The sequence below is a fragment of the Sapajus apella genome, unplaced genomic scaffold, assembly GCF_009761245.1.
Source record: "Sapajus apella isolate SASKATOON/1434 unplaced genomic scaffold, GSC_monkey_1.0 scaffold38, whole genome shotgun sequence".
NCBI lineage: Eukaryota > Metazoa > Chordata > Mammalia > Primates > Cebidae > Sapajus > Sapajus apella.
This window is the reverse complement of record NW_022436978.1, coordinates 16,570,618-16,587,840: the sequence shown is the minus strand read 5'-3', so window position 1 is coordinate 16,587,840 and position 17,223 is coordinate 16,570,618. Positions and strand designations below refer to the sequence as shown.

At 38.2% G+C, this 17,223-nt stretch overlaps 1 protein-coding gene across 7 annotated transcripts in view; it reads left to right on the top strand.

Annotated features, from left to right (window-relative positions):
• Nucleotides 1–17,223, top strand: part of VPS8 (VPS8 subunit of CORVET complex) — a 244,417-nt gene that overhangs the window by 78,284 nt on the left and 148,910 nt on the right. For all 7 annotated transcript variants that reach the window (XM_032298379.1, XM_032298382.1, XM_032298381.1 and 4 more), the window contains 3 exons: nucleotides 4,010–4,056; nucleotides 12,956–13,178; nucleotides 16,763–16,852. In XM_032298379.1, the coding sequence (XP_032154270.1) occupies nucleotides 4,010–4,056; nucleotides 12,956–13,178; nucleotides 16,763–16,852 (360 nt within the window). The remainder of the gene's footprint in view (nucleotides 1–4,009; nucleotides 4,057–12,955; nucleotides 13,179–16,762; nucleotides 16,853–17,223) is intronic.

Genomic DNA, 17,223 nt, shown 5'->3' with positions numbered 1-17,223 from the left:
AAAAGACAATCTTTCCTTCTTTCCTCCACTCAGTTGCTCTACCAGCTTTGTCAAAAATCCGCAGGGCTTTCTAGGTTCTCTGTTTTGTTCCACTGATCTCTGTGCCCATCCCACTGCCAGTACCACATAGTCCTGGTAACTGTAGCTGTGTAAGTCTTGAAATTGGGTAGATGGAGTCCTCCTCCTTTATAGAAATTGTTTCAACTATTCTAATTTCTTTGCCTCTCCACATAAATTTTGAAATAATCTTGTCTATATCTATATAAAATCTCGTGGCAATTTTGATATAAATTACATTAAACATACCAGTTTGAGGAGAACTGATACTTTTACTATGCTGAGTCTCCTAGTTTTTCTATTTATTTCATTGCTTTGTAGTTTTTAGTATGCAGGTGCTACACATGGTTTTTTAGATTTACACCGAATGTTTCTTTTTTTCTTTTTTTCTTTTTTTTTTTTTTTTTTAGCCGTTATAAATGGTACTGAAATTCTAATTTTGGATTTATATGTTCAGTAATGGCATATAGAATGTTTATATTATATTCTGCAATCTTGTAGAACTCATTTATTCTAGAAGGCTTTTTGTAGATTCCTTGGGATATTCTATGTGGACAATCATGTCATCTGCCAGCAGAGACAGTTTTATGTTTCCTTCCCGAACTGTGTGCCCTTTTTCCTTTGCTTGCCTGCTGCAGGGGTAAAGCTTTAGCATTGTATTGAGGAGAGGTGAGAGCAGACATCCTTGCTTTGTTCCTAGTCTTAGGGTAAAAACATTCACATTTTCACCGTGAAGTATAACTTTAGCTGTAGGTTTTGTAGTTACTGTTTATCAAGTTGAGGAAGTTCCCCCTCTATTACAGTTTTTCTAAGAGGGTTTTCATGAATGGATATTGGATTTTGTCAGGTGCTTTTTTAATGTAATTGACATGACCATGTGATTTTTTTTTTTCTTTAGGCTATTGATATGGTGCATTATAACTGGTTTTCTGAAAATTGAACCAGTCTTGCATCCTGGAATAAACTTCACTTGGTCATGAAGTATAATTCCTTTTATGTAATTGTGAATTTTTTTTTTTTTTTTTGAGATGGTGTTTTGCTCTCGTTGCCCAGGCTGGAGTGCCGTGGCGCAGTCTTGGCTCGCCGCAACGTCTGCCTTCCAGGTTCAAGCGATTCTTCTGTCCCAGCCTCCTGACTAGCTGGGATTACAGGCGTGCACCACCATGCCTGGCTAATTTTGTATTTTTAGTAGACACAGGGTTTCTCCATGTTGGTCAGGCTGGTCTCAAACTCCTGACCTCAGGTGATCTGGCCACCTTGGAGTCCCAAAGTGCTGGGATTACAGGCGTGAGCCACCACGCCTGGTCAGTCTGAAATATCTAGGTTAGAATTTCAGATTTCTGCGTTATCAGAGGAAGCAATAAATAGAAATAAAATTGTCCAAGGACAATAGAGATGAAAGCAGTCGACAATGGACTGAATCTTTAGAAAGACCGATATTTATGAAATGGTCAGAGGATAGAAACAGACGGATTCAGGAAAAGTCACTGAGGTCTAAAATCAGAAGGGCACACAGTCACAGATGTCTACAGGATATAGGCTTTCAAGAAGGAAGAACGAAATCATTGCTCAGATTACTATACTCAATTTCTTGTTATTCAACATCAAAGTAAAGGTGTTCCTCAAATCTGCCATGCACCAGATTGTACTTAGCTTCTTCCTTCTAACACCTCCTCCCACGTTGCTTATCTCATTTCGTGACCTCTTCATTCAACCATCACTTAAAACAGAAACCTAGGAGTTACAGACTTCTCTCAGTGCCTTGCAAACCATGATCGATCTGTTAACAAACCCTGCGGTTATAAATAATTCTGTCCGCTGTCTTTATACCTGCTGTCACTACCCTCGTGTAGTCCATCATTTTTTTCTTTGATGACTGTAACAGCCTTCGTTTCCAGTCTGGTTTTTCGGATGCTCCTACCATGCAGTCACCATAGTGATCTAAGTGCATGAATCTGATGAATTCACACTCCATTACACCCTATAGTCTATCCATAGTACTTAGTACTGGCACTTAATTCCTTATTTTATGCTCTTAATTATTTTACATATACCTAAAAAATAGCTTCTACCTGATAATTACATTATTTGAAGTTTTGGGGGTATACTACTGCCCTTCGTAGTTCCTCCAGACGTTCGTGTATGGTGCATTATTTAATGAAGTGTTTTCAATTTTTTTATTTTGAGCACACCTTTAATAGAACTTTATCGGTAGTTATTTTACCTGTGTTTGGGGCGATCTCTGGGGAGTTTTTGAACTTGTTTCTTTCAAGTCTCTGAGGAATATCCTTTTTCAGGATCACTTTTTATGTGAACCCCTTGGCTCAGTTGTTCCTATGCTAAGGAGATTGCATAAATTCAAATCCCAGCTCTGCCGTAGACAGGGTCTTTGTTACAGATCCTTGGTGAGTATAAATTTGCCCTCTCTGAGCCCCGGCTGAGACAAACTTCCCTGTCATCTCCTATCTCATCAGGCAGATTTTTTTTTTCTAATTTCCTTTCCTTGAGGATGCAGCTTTTTAAGAATCCCAGTTTTAGGAAGGTCCTCTGCTTCAGTTCCCTTTGTTTAAAAGGGTTTACGGCCTCAGCTGCTTTCTGGCATTAAAACCCAAGCTCTTCCGTGACCAACAAACCTGCGGGGTAAGGTCAATAACAGCTGGGAACTTCCTGTTCTGGTTTTCAGTTCCCTTTTTACTTTTAGACCTGGGTATTGCCCTTACTGGCTCAGGAGCTCAGCTGTGGATTTGAAAGGATGTTTATTTTCTCTAGCATTTCTAGGGAAGTCCTCCTGCCACCAGCTCCCTGTTACCTAGCCCACTGTATTCTCATTCAGGGCTGAGATTTGATATAGCTCTAACACTTTCCAAATCTATAAGTTTCCTTCCTGTTTTTGAAGAATCAAATCTAAATGTAGTCATGAGTCATATTCAAAATTAAAGGAAGCAGGGTGGGTCAGGGGTAGCCCTGTAATCCCTGCAGGATTGTAGCCCTTCTGTAGCCACCTCTCGAATAATAAGAGTTCCTTAGTTTTGACCTTTTTATCAGATGCGTGTTAGTATGTAGAGCAGTTTTTCACATAGCGCCTTCTCCCTCGTGATGAGATTTCTGCCTAGAACATAACTCCTCCAGGGTTTTTAAAAGGAAACCATTTCCCTGTAGCCAGCAGCAAAGGAAAGAATGCTGCTGAAGTTTGATGCTTGGTTGCTTGACAGTTTCGAGTCATACATAATAAGCTACTGTTTTTCCCACAGACTCTTTCCTTTGAAAAGAGCCAAAATCATGGGTTGCCATTTACTTGATATGAGTCTGTACATGATGAATTTAAAGCAATAAAAATATTATGAAACTGAGAAGTTAAATCAATGTTAAAATAGCAGATTTGGAGGATTGTGACCAAATATGGGTAACCTTAATCACCTGAGCCACCAGCAGGACCAGCTGGATCCCATTATCAATTTGATCTATTCTGCTTTTCTTTTTTCTTTGCAGGCTTTCTTTACAAATCTGTGAGACAAATAACATATTTTCACCTAGTATTTATTTTAATGATACTGTAACTCTTTATAAGCTTGTAAGACATATCTAGTATTTTAAATAACAAAATTTACTTAATATTTTCCCATGTTGTTGAATTTAATTCATTTATTTCCCATTTTCCCTTCCCCTCCTTCTTCTGCTCCCTCTGTTATAAAGATGCAATGAACACTTTAATGCATTAAAATAATTTTTATTCTTAAACACATGTAGGGTACACTTCCAGAAATAGAATGACTAGGTCAAAATGTTCTGTTTTTCAGACTTTGACACATAATGCCAAATTGCTTACCAAAAGCATGATATAAAGTTCTATCCTCCTAACAATCTAATAGCGTCTTAAGCAGACTGCTGTCATTATCCATGAGCCACTGGACAGGGTTGCGGGGCTGACGCTTTCTTTATGGTTCCTCTGCAGGATATGGTGCCTGTCATAGTTGATTACTGTCTTCTGCTGCAGCGAAAGTGAGTATGCATTTCCTGTCAGATTCAATTATTTTGAACCCAGGTAGCCTCTTGTTTATGTATAAACCATTGCTATGAATTCTAAGAATTTGCCTGAATAGGTTTAAAAATATTAATTTATAGAAATTTGATTCTTTAACAGTTTTCAGTTTATTTACCTAATAAAATTAACTTTTCCAAGACAGATGCTAAGGATATATCATTTATTTGTCTGCATGGCAGGATATTGGAGGTAAAGAACATAACTAACAAAAGAGCAATACTACTTACGGGCTTTAAAAGCACAAAGTGTGTTATTTATATGTATGTATATACAAACACACACACACACACACACACACACACACACACACACACACTCTCACACTCACACTCACACTCTCTCTCTCTCCTTTTTTTGGTATATATACTTTTTTTTTTTTTTTTTTTTTTTGAGACAGAGTTTCGCCCGGTCACCCAGGCTAGAGTGCAAGGGCACAATCTGACCTTGGCTTACTGCAACCTCCGCCCCCTGGCTTCAAGCAGTTCTGCCTCAGCCTCCCAAGTTGCTGGGATTACAGATGTGTGCCACCGTGCCTGGCTAATTTTTTGTATCTTTAGTAGAGACGGGGCTTCATGTTAGCCAGGCTGGTCTCCGACTCCTGACCTTGTGATCTCCCCACCTTGACCTCCCAGAGTGCTGGGATTACAGGCGTGAGCCACCATGCCTGGCCTGGTGTATATACTTTCATGAACCATCACTAGATGAACAATTATACTACTCAAAAAAGGCTAGATACATTATGTCTATGCGGTACTGTTTTTGTTTGTTTAAAATAAATCAGTATAAATAAACTCTTGATTAGGTTTTGTTAGTTTAAATCATAACTATATAAACTAGCCAACCTGGCTGGACATGGTGGCTTACCCCTGTAATCCCAGCATTGTGGGAGGCCGAGGTGGGAGGATCCCTTGAGCCCAGGAGTTCGAGACCAGCCTGGGTAATGTAGGGATAGCTTGTGTCTAAAAAAAATGTGTAAAAACTTGGTTGGGCATAGTGGCATGTGCTTGTGGTCTCAGCCACTCAGGAGGATCTTTTGAGCTCCAGAAGTCAAGGCTGACTTGACTTGAAGTCAAAGCCATGATTGTACCACTGCACTCCAGCCTGGGTGACAGAACAAGACCCTGTCTCAAAAATAAATAAAATAGAAAATAAACTAACCAACCTGTACCACCTTCTAAGTGATAGAGAACAAATCTAAGTGATAGAGAAGAAATGCGAAGATTTAACGTAGATACTCCCAAAATCCTATGCAACACGACTTGGCTCATGAATTTATATATATGCTAGTAGCCTGATTCATAAAAGTTTGGGTTATACTTTGAAGTATCAGTAAAGGTTATCAAGAGGGCAATAATTTGCTATGTCAGACCTTTGATTAAGTCATAGAGAGCTATGGTAAGTTCTGCTTACCTGGGGCTCAAGTTTATTCCAGTATTTTAACTCTAGTTAGTGAAACACGTTGTGCTTGGAGTACGGATGTTGTTGAGAACATTACTTTATGTTACACATCGTCTCATTGTCTTCTTTATGCCTAGGGCGTACGGGAGAAATCTCTTTCAGGTGTCAGGGCCAGAAATACCTTTGTGTCTCCTGAATAGCTAGTTTACTTTTAGTTGATGGACAGTGATTGTGTAGTCAAATCATGGTTTCCTAGAAAGCAAAATGCCGTGATTTATCTGCTAACCTTGCCCTATCTTTTTTCAAATTAGTTTTCTCTTTACCTCCCTTTCACACTCAATTTCTTGTTACATGTCTTGTATTTTTAAAGTAGCCTTAATAGTTTATGAATCAGTTTTACACATTTTACTTAACCCTTGTAAATACAGTGTAAAGAGAGAGAACGTTATCCTTTTTTTCAGAGGAGGAAGTGGAGGTATAGAGGTATTTCTGATACTAATAAGTACTGGAATCAACTCTGATCTTCAAATTGAGCTAATTTGTAAATGAGATGAAGTGAAGTACCTGAATACTACATTTTATTTAGAGTAAAAAGGCTTATTTTTATAAAATGGACTGTTTCCACCTAGAATGGTACCTGGCACAAAGTAGCTGTTCAATGCCTGAGGGTTGGACTGACGAAGCAGTCCTGCCTCCTGGTTTGCAGGGTGACTTGGGATCGTTATCTTGAATACTGGAATACTGTCACAGTGGCGTATAGTTGAATTGGGCCTAACAGTCGTAAGATGAAAGATTATAGAGGGAAAAAGAAAAAAATGGATTATGTTTTTCCAAAACACTTTGTTATTCCCTAAAATATTCTGAAGTTAAGCTTTTCTTTTTTATATGATTTGAAAAGGGAATATTCTCTAACTTTATTTCACCTATTGACTGGCTGAGAATGCAATAATTTCTGTATTAAATCATAGCGTATAACGTAGAAGGTAAAACCTGGTTTAGATTTTCATCAATTGGGATCTATTTATTATTTCTTTGTTTTTGTCAACTTCTTTAATTTTTCCTGATTTCTTAGCATGTTTTCTTTTTATTGTGTCGGAAACAAATACAATATTCGCTGTTGGAGGTCTCAGAGAGGAATAATAGCAAGAGCAGTCATAGTATATCTTCCTCACCTCCAAGAGCAGGAGAATTCTTCCCGAGTTCAGCTCTTCCTGGTTCTTTTCATAGCTCTTTTCTTTCTTCCTCCTCCTGCTGTTACATACACAGTCCTGGATCAAGGGCATGGACGTTTTCCGTGGACCACAGGACAAACAGCATATGGCTTCCCTCTCTCTCTCAATCCTGCTTTCTAACGCTGAAGCCTAGATTGTACTAGATCTTGCCTCTGCTTGGGAGAAGTTCTAGCATATGTGTTCATATTCTCTCTTTCTTTCCCTCCTTGTTTCTTTCCCTACTTCTGGTCTTTAGGTTCTAACAGGAGAAAAAGGGGGAGGGCAGCATTCCCAAGAGATGTGGGAAAGGTTGGGGCTGTGAAGCCAGGCATTGGGTCAAATGTTCCCTCCTTTGTTCTGGATCTGAGTTGTGCTTGCTTGCTTCTCACCATGCTGGCTTTTCTTTTTCATCAGAATGTTAAGATTCTTCTGTATGTGGGCCTGAGCTTAGAAGGAAAGGTTGAATAAGCCATTTGATAGACAGTTTCCACCTAGACCAGCTTTCAGTTCCCTTCCATTTCAAACATGCAATGACCAAAGATGTATTAGATGTAAGAATTCTATGTTTAATTAAACAGTTCAGTGTAACCACTTAAATGGTAGAGTTCTAAAATATTTTTTCTGCCGGGTGTGGTGGCTCACGCCTGTAATTCCAGCACTTTGGGAGACCAAGGCAGGCGGATCATGAGGTCAGGGGATCAATACCATTGTGGCTAACATGGTGAAACCCCATCTCTACTAAAAATACAAAAATTAGCTGGATGTAGTGGCACAAGCCTGTAATCCCAGCTGTTTGGGAGGCTGAGGCAGGAGAATCCCTTGAACCAGGGAGTCAGAGGTTGCAGTGAGCCGAGATCACACCATTACAGTCTAGCCTGGCAACAGAGTGTGAGACTCCATCTCAAAAAAAAAAAAAAAAAAAAAAAAAAAAAGTATTTTCTTAGAGTTGCCAAAGATAATAAGGTTAAAAATGATCAGTTCGCTGTGCTACATTGTAGCAGAGGATTGTCAGATAGAAGTAGCTTCATTCCAGTGTAGTATTTTTCTCCTTAAACTCTTAAACTGGACACTCCCTTTATCCTATCCTTTGTGACATTTGGTCCTATGTATGTCTAGAGTCTTCTCTTCTACATTTCCATATTTGCAAAGTATCTGTGACATTAACATTGCTTTAAGGAATGCTCAGATTTTGCATAATACAAATACAGTCTTACAAAATGTAATCTAGTACTCAGCCAGCCAATTTCAGTGAACTTCTTCCACTTCCAGGGTCACTACTCAGTCACTCAATCCTGTTCCCCAGATTCCTTTTATGTTACGTCTTTGATTGAGTACATCGTTTTTCTAGGCAGTCCTTTTATTTTCACATATTATGTTGTTTCTTATGTGGGTGAAATTGTAAACATAATACATGCTCTGAAATTAATTTTGACTTAGTGCCACCACCATTATTACACTGTAATCACCGTTACCTCATGGTTTCATAACTCAGAGAATTCAATACCCTTCAGTAATATTAATTAAACTAGTATACGTGTGTATTCCTATTTATATTTAATAATTCTCTTATAATGTAAAATCATTTTTACTATGTGGCAGTACTCACATTTGTTTTTCTCTGTAGGGCTAAATACATTATAGACATCTATTTTGGCTAAATATTACTAAATTTTTATGGACATCTATTTTGGCTACAATTTGGCATTAGAGTCTTTTGTAAATTACTTAATATCAGACATGACAGGAAATCTGTTTTTGAAGACTTATACTTTATTTTCATAATTTGATCTCTGTTCCACAATTTCACTTCAATTTGGTTTTTTGTATTTTTTTTCAGTATTGGACAAAAGACACAGAATGTCTTAAGGCTTTTTTTGTGGGATACTTCTGATTTGTCATTTTACCTATACAAAATATAGGCCATATATTAGCACATATATGATAGCCCTAGTACCAGTTTTACTTTGAAAATAGATCCAGAGTTTATGTAAACCATAATTATAATTTTGAACGTTGTTTAAAAATAGGTGTTATGTAATTGTATGTGAATTATATAGCAAAAAAGAAGTTATTTTAAAAGCCAAATTGGTGCTCTTCATAGATGATACTGCCCACTTTGAGTTTATATCACTGTAAGCAATGTTGACAGTTGTTCAGAAGCCATCATTCTGGTGGCCGGTGTGATGTCTGCATCTGAACCAAAAATGTTTCTGTTAAATCCAAAGAGAACAAATGTCGTTCAACATCAGGACTATTGTTTGAGAAACAGAAAGATCTTAAATATCAAGACTTGTCGAGGAACTGAATGTTTAAAATTTTATTAGGGTGGTGCAAAAGTAATTGAGAATTTTGTCGTTAGGCAAAAACTACAATTACTTTCACGCCAAGCTAATATCAAAGCCAGGGGAAAAAAGGCCGTTTTAATTTTATTATAGCTATACTGAGATATAATTCACATACCATAAAATTCACCCTTTTAAAGTATACAGGCCAGTAGTTTATAGTATACTCACAGTTTGTGTAACTATCACCATGTGCCTTTTTAAAGGAAATCTTTCCAAACTGTGGTGCTTGTGTCAGCAAACAGAGCATTTTGAACATAATTTCTTAAAATTCATTTGAATTTTGCTTTTACTTTTACTTTTACAAATAAGGAAACCAGCCCAAATCAACTTTAGATTTATTAAATACCACTTGCATTTGGTGGGAATTTACTTACTTGGTTCTGGTTATATATTTAATGTAGACTGGCAAGTGTCAGAATTGATGCCCTTGTTCCCATCAAATGGTTCTAAATTTGTAATTATCTCATAACCAAAGCAGTTCTTCACATTTAAAAAAGTAGGAAATTGATAATGTACAAAGTTAAATTTAACAGCTGTCCTCCCTTTGAAATTAGAAATTATAAACTTCAAAAATATCTTTAATGTGACCAGTATTATAAAGTGAAGTTTGTAGAAAGATCTCTTTGGTCCTCTGTTACTCACGATGGAGTTTCTGTTACACTGGCCATAGCGAGGCTGAGCTTGAAGCAGTAACAGCAGTTCTGAAGTCAGCCCTTCTAGTAATCCAAGTCAGCACCCTGGGGAATAATGCCTCAATATAGAAAGAAACATGAGAGTTAAAATTTTTGTATGTACTTTTCTTTTCTTTTTTTTTTTTTTTTTTTTTTTTTTGAGATACTGGTTCGCTGAGCTAGAGTGCAGTGGTGCGATCTCGGCTCACTGCAACCTTCGTCTCCTAGGATCAGGCAGTTCTCCTGCGTCAGCGTCCCAGTAGCTGGGACTACAGGCCCGTGCCTCCACACCCAGCTAATTTTTGTATTTTTAGTAGAGACGGAGTTTCACCATGTTAGCCAGGGTGGTCTCCAACTCCTGACCTCAAGTGAGCCACCTGCCTTGGCCTCCCAAAGTGCTGGGATTACAGGCATGAGCCTCCCCGCCCAGCCTCCCAAAGTGCTGGGATTACAGGCGTGAGCCTCCCCGCCCAGCCTCCCAAAGTGCTGGGATTACAGGCGTGAACCACCCTGCCTGGCCTGTATGTACTTTTTTACCTCCCTTCTTTCCTGATGCACTAATAAATATTCTCCCAGAATGATGAAAATCTGTCATTGAATTAAACAATTTTTTTATTTTAAGGTAGAGATGCAAATGGGAATTGCTGAGCCTTATTTTTCTTGCTTCTTTATATTACAGCCTCTGATTGGTTAAGAAAGAAATGTGTGATTTGGCCGTTAATCTTACCAGCATTACATGCCATTTGTCCCAGGAGTGCCTTATTTAACTTGTGTAGCCTTTACTGAATTTTTAGCTCTCTTTAATTCCCTCCCTAAGGTGTTTTGTACTGAACTAAAGTATATAATTATCTTTTTTAGCATGTTCCTTTTAACAGAACATTACAGAGCACAAGGACTAGCAAATCTCACGTTTTCTTTGAATCATTAGTTATCTTGTTACTCTTTTTCTTTCTTACAGTAAAACTCCATTAATCACCATTTCTTTTGCTTGGCTAGTAATTGGTCATCACAAAAATATGGTGAATTATTATTATTATATTTTGAGACAGAGTCTCACTCTGTCGCCCAGGCTGGAGTGCAATGGCGCGATCTGGGCTCACTGCAACTTCCGCCTTCTAGGTTCAAGTGATTCTCCTGCCTCAGCCTCCTGAGTAGCTGGGATTATAGGCATGTGTCACCACGCCTGGCTAATTTTTGTATTTTTAGTAGAGATGGGGTTTCACTATATTGGTCAGGCTGGTCTTGAACTCCTGACCTCGTGATCCACCTGCTTCGGCCTCCCAAAGTGCTGTGATTACAGGTGTGAGCTGCTGCGCCCGGCCAATGAATTACTGCTGCAAATGAAACTGACATGAAAATATTTTGATAAATATGAAATGAAGGGGGAAAATTATGTAAAATTACATTTGCACATTTGAGAAAGAAATAAATGGCTATGGATTTTCCCCCAAATATTGCAGGTGCTGTTAATTGAAGGGAGGTGTGTAGTTCTGGTGCAGTTGTGGCTAGTGTTTTTTCCACGACTTCAAGATGAGGCAAAGCCCAACCCTAGTCCTTTCAGGAGCTTCCTTGATGTTTTTGTGGAATTTGTCATTAAAGACCACACCTGTGAATAAACCACTGACCACTTTCCACAACTGACATGACATACATATAAAGGAGTTACACATTTAGAAAAAAGTAAATAATCTCAACAGGTAAATAAAATTCACGCAGTTTTTCTATTTTTTTAAAAAATGGAATGAACAAATAAGTGAATGATAGAAGGCAATACAATTTATAAGTGAAAACATGGAAAATACTCAATTTGAACATTCATAAAAGAATTATTAAATTGTCAGGGGAGAAAAACCAAAATTACTGTTATCTAGTGAAACTGGTATGATTATATATTGCAGGTGGCAGCATCAATTGATGCTGTGATGCTTTTTGAAGATAATTTAATAGCACATTTCAAGTGCCATGGATTTTTTCTTATCTTTTCACTTAAATTTCTAAAAGTTGAATGATTTTCAGGAATTAAGCCCTCAAATGGGAAATACTTTATATGTAGATGTTTATTGTAGTATCACTGAAAATACTGGAAATAAGTAATATATCTAACAGTACAGCAACACTTAAGTAAATTCTGATTTTTCAACATATTGAAGCATTGTGAGTTAGACAAAATGGTAATTTCAAAGAATAAATGGCAACTTAGAATAATGCTTATGTAATGTATGAAAACAATTCAGAATTCTGTCTATGCTCAGTATAACTCAAATTATGTATGGATTATTTACAGAAATGTGGAATAAACATTGTGTATGGTGTTGACATTTAAAGTAATTTAAAACAGTTTTTGCCAAGTGTGGGGCTCATGCCTTTAATCCCAGCATTTTGGGAGGCCAAGGCAGGCAGATCACAAGCTCAGGAGTTCGGGATCAGCCTAGCCAACATAGTGAAACCCTGTCTCTACTAAAAATACAAAAATTAGCTGGCCGTGGTGGCACGTGGCTGTAGTCCCAGCTACTTGGGAGGCTAAGGTGGGAGAATTGCTTGAACCCGGGAGGAGGCGGAGGTTGCAGTGAGCTGAGACCGCGTCATTGCACTCCAGCCTGGGCGACAGAGTGAGAACTCTGTCTCAAAACAAAACAAAACAATTTTTGTTTCTGCAATAAAATTGTTTCTAGGTTTATATTTTAAGTATTAACCTTTCTTTTTTCTTCTTCCATGAATAATCACTAGCCAAACATTTTGGGATGCAAAGAGTTATAGCTAGACAAAGAAGCATATTGACTCTGCAGGTCAGCTAGGACTATTTAAATAGCAGGAAGGAGGGAAGGAGAAAGCCTGAGTAGTCCTTTTTGCATTTTTTTCCTGCTTCATTATGTCCACCCAGTTATCCATTCCCATGTCAGTGTTGTCTTCAAGAAGCAATGTGTCGCAATAGACTGAGCACAGGATTTAGGCCTGAAGGCTGGGTTCAAATTCTGACTCTCTTGTTTGTTAGATATGTCACTGTGAGCAAACAACTTATCTTACCTTTTCTTATTTGTTAAAGAAGTGTTGGGAGGATTAATTGAGATTATATAAATTTTTTACAATATAAAGCTCTATGTGAATATTATTACCATTTTAAATAAACTCATGAGTAAGCTGAAATAGGGAAAAGAGATATACTTGGGAGGCTAAATTTAATGGATACTTGGCATGTTCCTAAAAGTTTTTTTTCCTCCCTTTCTGTTACAGGGATCTTTTATTTAGTCAAATGTATGATAAATTAAGTGAGAATTCAGTGGCCAAAGGAGTATTTCTGGAGTGCCTTGAGCCATATATTTTAAGTGATAAATTGGTGGGAATCACGCCCCAAGTAATGAAAGACTTGATTGTTCATTTCCAAGATAAAAAATTAATGGAAAATGTGGAAGCTCTCATTGTACATATGGATATCACCAGCCTAGATATTCAGCAGGTGAGTTTATAGACAGTCTACTAACTTATGAAATAAGCTACATTCCTTTATTGATTGTATTTACTTCACTGATCAGGCCTGACTCTGCCTTCTGAAAACCGTAATTATTTCTTGAGCACTTTTGGTAAAATGTATTATAAAGTTACCTTTGTCAGTACTTTCCTAGGACTGTATTTAAGTGAAAGCTAGATTGTAAGTGCCTTGCAAGCCAGGGATTATGTCGTCTTCTATTTCTTTGACGTCCCCCAGAGCACTTGGTGTAGAGTTTAGATTTAGAAGTTGCTCTATAAATGCTTGTTGACTGATCCTTCTTCATCAGTTTGTTTGTTGACTAATATAGTTTTCATTGAGCAAGTAAATTTCAACTGTGGCTGCTTTCTCATGAATAACAGAATATTTTTACCTTGAAAAAGATGATGCCATTTCAAAAAAGAGCTAGTGTGTAAGCCCAGAGTTTTGAAGTGTAGAGCACGGGATAAGAGGCAAGTTATAGAGCTTCTTAGTATGAGCAGGCAGCCGATGTTTGAGAAAGACTTCACATAGAAATTAAGGGTTTGGAAGAATGATTATTTTATTTCTGGGAGCTCTTTATGAACGACTGTGAGTTTGCAAAGTAAAGCCAGATCTTCTTTTATACCTGCTTTTCTGTCATGTGGGTAATTTGGCATATTCCTCATAGTCTGACAGTAGGTCTGATGATTTGAAAGCATGTTGTCATGCCTACCTATCACATAAAGGAAAAAAAAATTAGTTTCTTCTTTTTATAATATTTTCAGCTTTACCCCAATACCATGTAAATATACTAGCCTTTTTTTTTTTTTTTTTTGAGACGGAGTTTTGCTCTTGTTGCCCAGGCTGGAGTGTAATGGCGCGATCTCGGCTCACCGCAACCTCCGCCTCCTGGGTTCAGGCAATTCTCCTGCCTCAGCCTCCCGAGTAGCTGGGATTACAGGCACGCGCCACCATGCCCAGCTAATTTGTTGTATTTTTAGTGGAGACGGGGTTTCACCATGTTGACCAGGATGGTCTCGATCTCTTGACCTCGTGATCCACCCACCTCGGCCTCCCAAAGTGCTGGGATTACAGGCCTGAGCCACCGCGCCCGGCCTATACTAGCCTTTTTAGCGAAACAACAATTTCAGAATCTTCCCCTCAGTTTCTTATGTCTCCGTTTCAAACCTTCTTCCCATCTTCCTCCTAGGTTACTGTCATGATCTGGAAAGCATTGTCTAGGTTTTTTGCTGTATTCATTTTTTTCCCCCCACATCCTAATAACTCTTCAATCTGACTTTTACTAGAGCCAACAGTGGCCTCTTTGTCCACTACATCAAATGGTATTTTTCAGTCCTTATTTTATTTACTCTTAACAGCCTCTGTTCATTAATTCAAGAAGCATTTACTGAACATCATGCTCAGAGGATGCTTCAGTATCCCTGTGAACAAGGCTTGTCCTCTCATAAAACCTACATTTTAGCAGAAAGGTTTGACAGAGAACAGATCACTGTAAAACAAATCCAGAAAATATTTAAATACAAGTATTATGTTAAAAATCAAACCGGGAAATATGGTGGAGAGAGAATGAGAGACCACCTTAGATTGGCTAATTATAGATAGTCTTTTTGAGGAGGCAGTATTGAGTCTTGGAAGCTGAATGACAAGAAGAAATCAGTAATGCAAATATCTTGGACGAGAAGATTGTTATAGGTAAAAGCTACAGCTAATGTGAAAAAAGAGAATTTTTGTCTTGGATGTTCAAGTAACAAAAAAGGAAGCATATCTGGAGCTTGGTATAGAGGTGGATCTTGCAGGGCAAGGTTTAGATCTTTCAGTTTTATTCTAAGTGCTACAAAAATCATTAGAAAGTTTTAAGCAAGAGCACCCTGTGCTTTAGAGGTAACAGAATGAGGGGTGGGGGCCGAGTGTAGAGGAAGCAGGAAGACTAGTCAGGAGGCTGGTGCAGGAGGTGATTCTGGCCAGAGATGGTAACAGTGAGAGGAAGAGAGATGGCCTGATTTTGGATGTTTTGGAGATAGAATTGATCTGCTGATGAATTGGGACGTGAGGGTGTGAGAGTGTGGGAATGAGAGAATTTAAGGAGGATGCCTGGTTTTTGGTTTGAGAAACAGGGTGAATAGTGATTCCTTTGAGAAGATTGCAAGACTAGGCCAGGTCTGCATTTGAGAGACAGATCAGGAGCTCCGTTTGGCCATTTTATTTTGAGATAGCTACTAGACATTCAGGTGAAGATATCAAATTAAGTAGTTGGATATATGTATGGGTTAGAGGGGACGTTAAGGCTGAAGCAGTACATGTGTTGGTCATCAGTAAAGAGATGTATGATGATGGTGCCGGCTGAGACGGGGGAGAGAGAGTAGTAGAGGCCCCAGAACAGGCCTCTAGAAAGACCCTCCCAGCACATCTCACTTCCATTTTCCCTCTTACTTCTCCGCTCCCCCTTGCCAACTTCTGCCCTTCTTCTCTTGCCAATGTTTATAGTATTGTATAACTGTCATAGGGACAGACTACAGCGTACTGTATACTCAAACTCATATCTAGTCATCTTCCTAAATATTTTCTCAAATTGATTTCTCTCCATCCTTCAAGGTCACTTCCGCATTAGGTCCTTCATCCTTACTCTTGCTTCTTCCCACAGAATTTCTAGTTTGCACTTCTGCTTGTGGGTCACATGTATCCATTCTTTAGGTCCTAGCTTAAATGTTGCTTCTTCAGGGGTAACTTTTTGAATACTCCAGACCAAGTCAGGTTAATAGCACTTACCACATTTGTAAATAATGAATTACTTGTGTGATTGCATTTCTTCCCCAAGTCTTAACTCACACGTCATTTGGTACCCCTACCTCCTTTTGGTGAGTGTCTAACATGAATGTTAAGTTCTATAAGTGTAGGGACTAGGTCTGGATTTATCTTATCTAACACTTTATTACCAATGCCTAAGAGAGGATCTGAATATGTGTTCAATAAGTATTTGTAGAACTATTGCCGGGCACGGTGGCCCATGCCTGTAATCGCAGCACTTTGGGAGGCCGAGGCGGGTGGATCACGAGGTCAAGAGATCAAGACCATCCTGGTCAACATGGTGAAACCCCGTCTCTGCTAAAACTACAAAAAAAATTAGCTGGGCATGGTGGCGCATGCCTGTAACCCCAGCTACTCAGGAGGCTGAGGCAGGAGAATTGCCTGAACCCAGGAGGCGGAGGTTGCAGTGAGCTGAGATCGCGCCATTGCACTCCAGCCTGGGTAACAAGAGCGAAACTCTGTCTCAAAAAAAAAAAAAAGAACTATTGACCAATGGTAAAATGAATATGGAAAGGGGAAGGATAAAGAAGAAACAAAATTAGACACTATGAAGGTCTTAAAGTGAGCATTGTACTATTAACAGTAGTAATTACCCGTAGCAGCTCTTACCCTTGCATTGTGTTTGAGTACTTCATTTCAGTTTTTATCCGAGAAGAAACAAGAAAAATTAGGGAAGAGAATTCAAGGCCTTTTCCATTCTTAAAGCTTTAAGGAAAATAATTGGTGACTCTGAATTGTATGGACCAAGTGGCTTTTCCTTTTCACAGGTAGTTCTCATGTGTTGGGAAAATCGTTTATATGATGCTATGATCTATGTCTACAACAGAGGCATGAATGAATTTATTAGTCCAATGGAGGTAAGATACTTCCTAACTTCTATACATAATTAATTTTGTCTACTAACTTTTTTCTCCTATTCTCCATTTGCTTTTAATAGTTTCTAGTTTTATCAGTTATTTAAAAATTCTTACAGATTTATTGAACTTGAACCCATTTTAGCTTGGGACATTTAGGAAGTCTTCAATTTTATACCTTCTGCCATTGCTTGCTTGCTTATGTACATAAGTAGGTATTTAAATACCAGGGAGCAATAGATAAAATTTAAATTAATGCTTGCTTGTTAGGCTTTACATATTTTTCTCCTAAGAATTTTTGATACTACAGTAACTTTTCCTAAAGATATGAAAAATTTATTTGGTATAATTATTTTATATAATAAATGTACTAT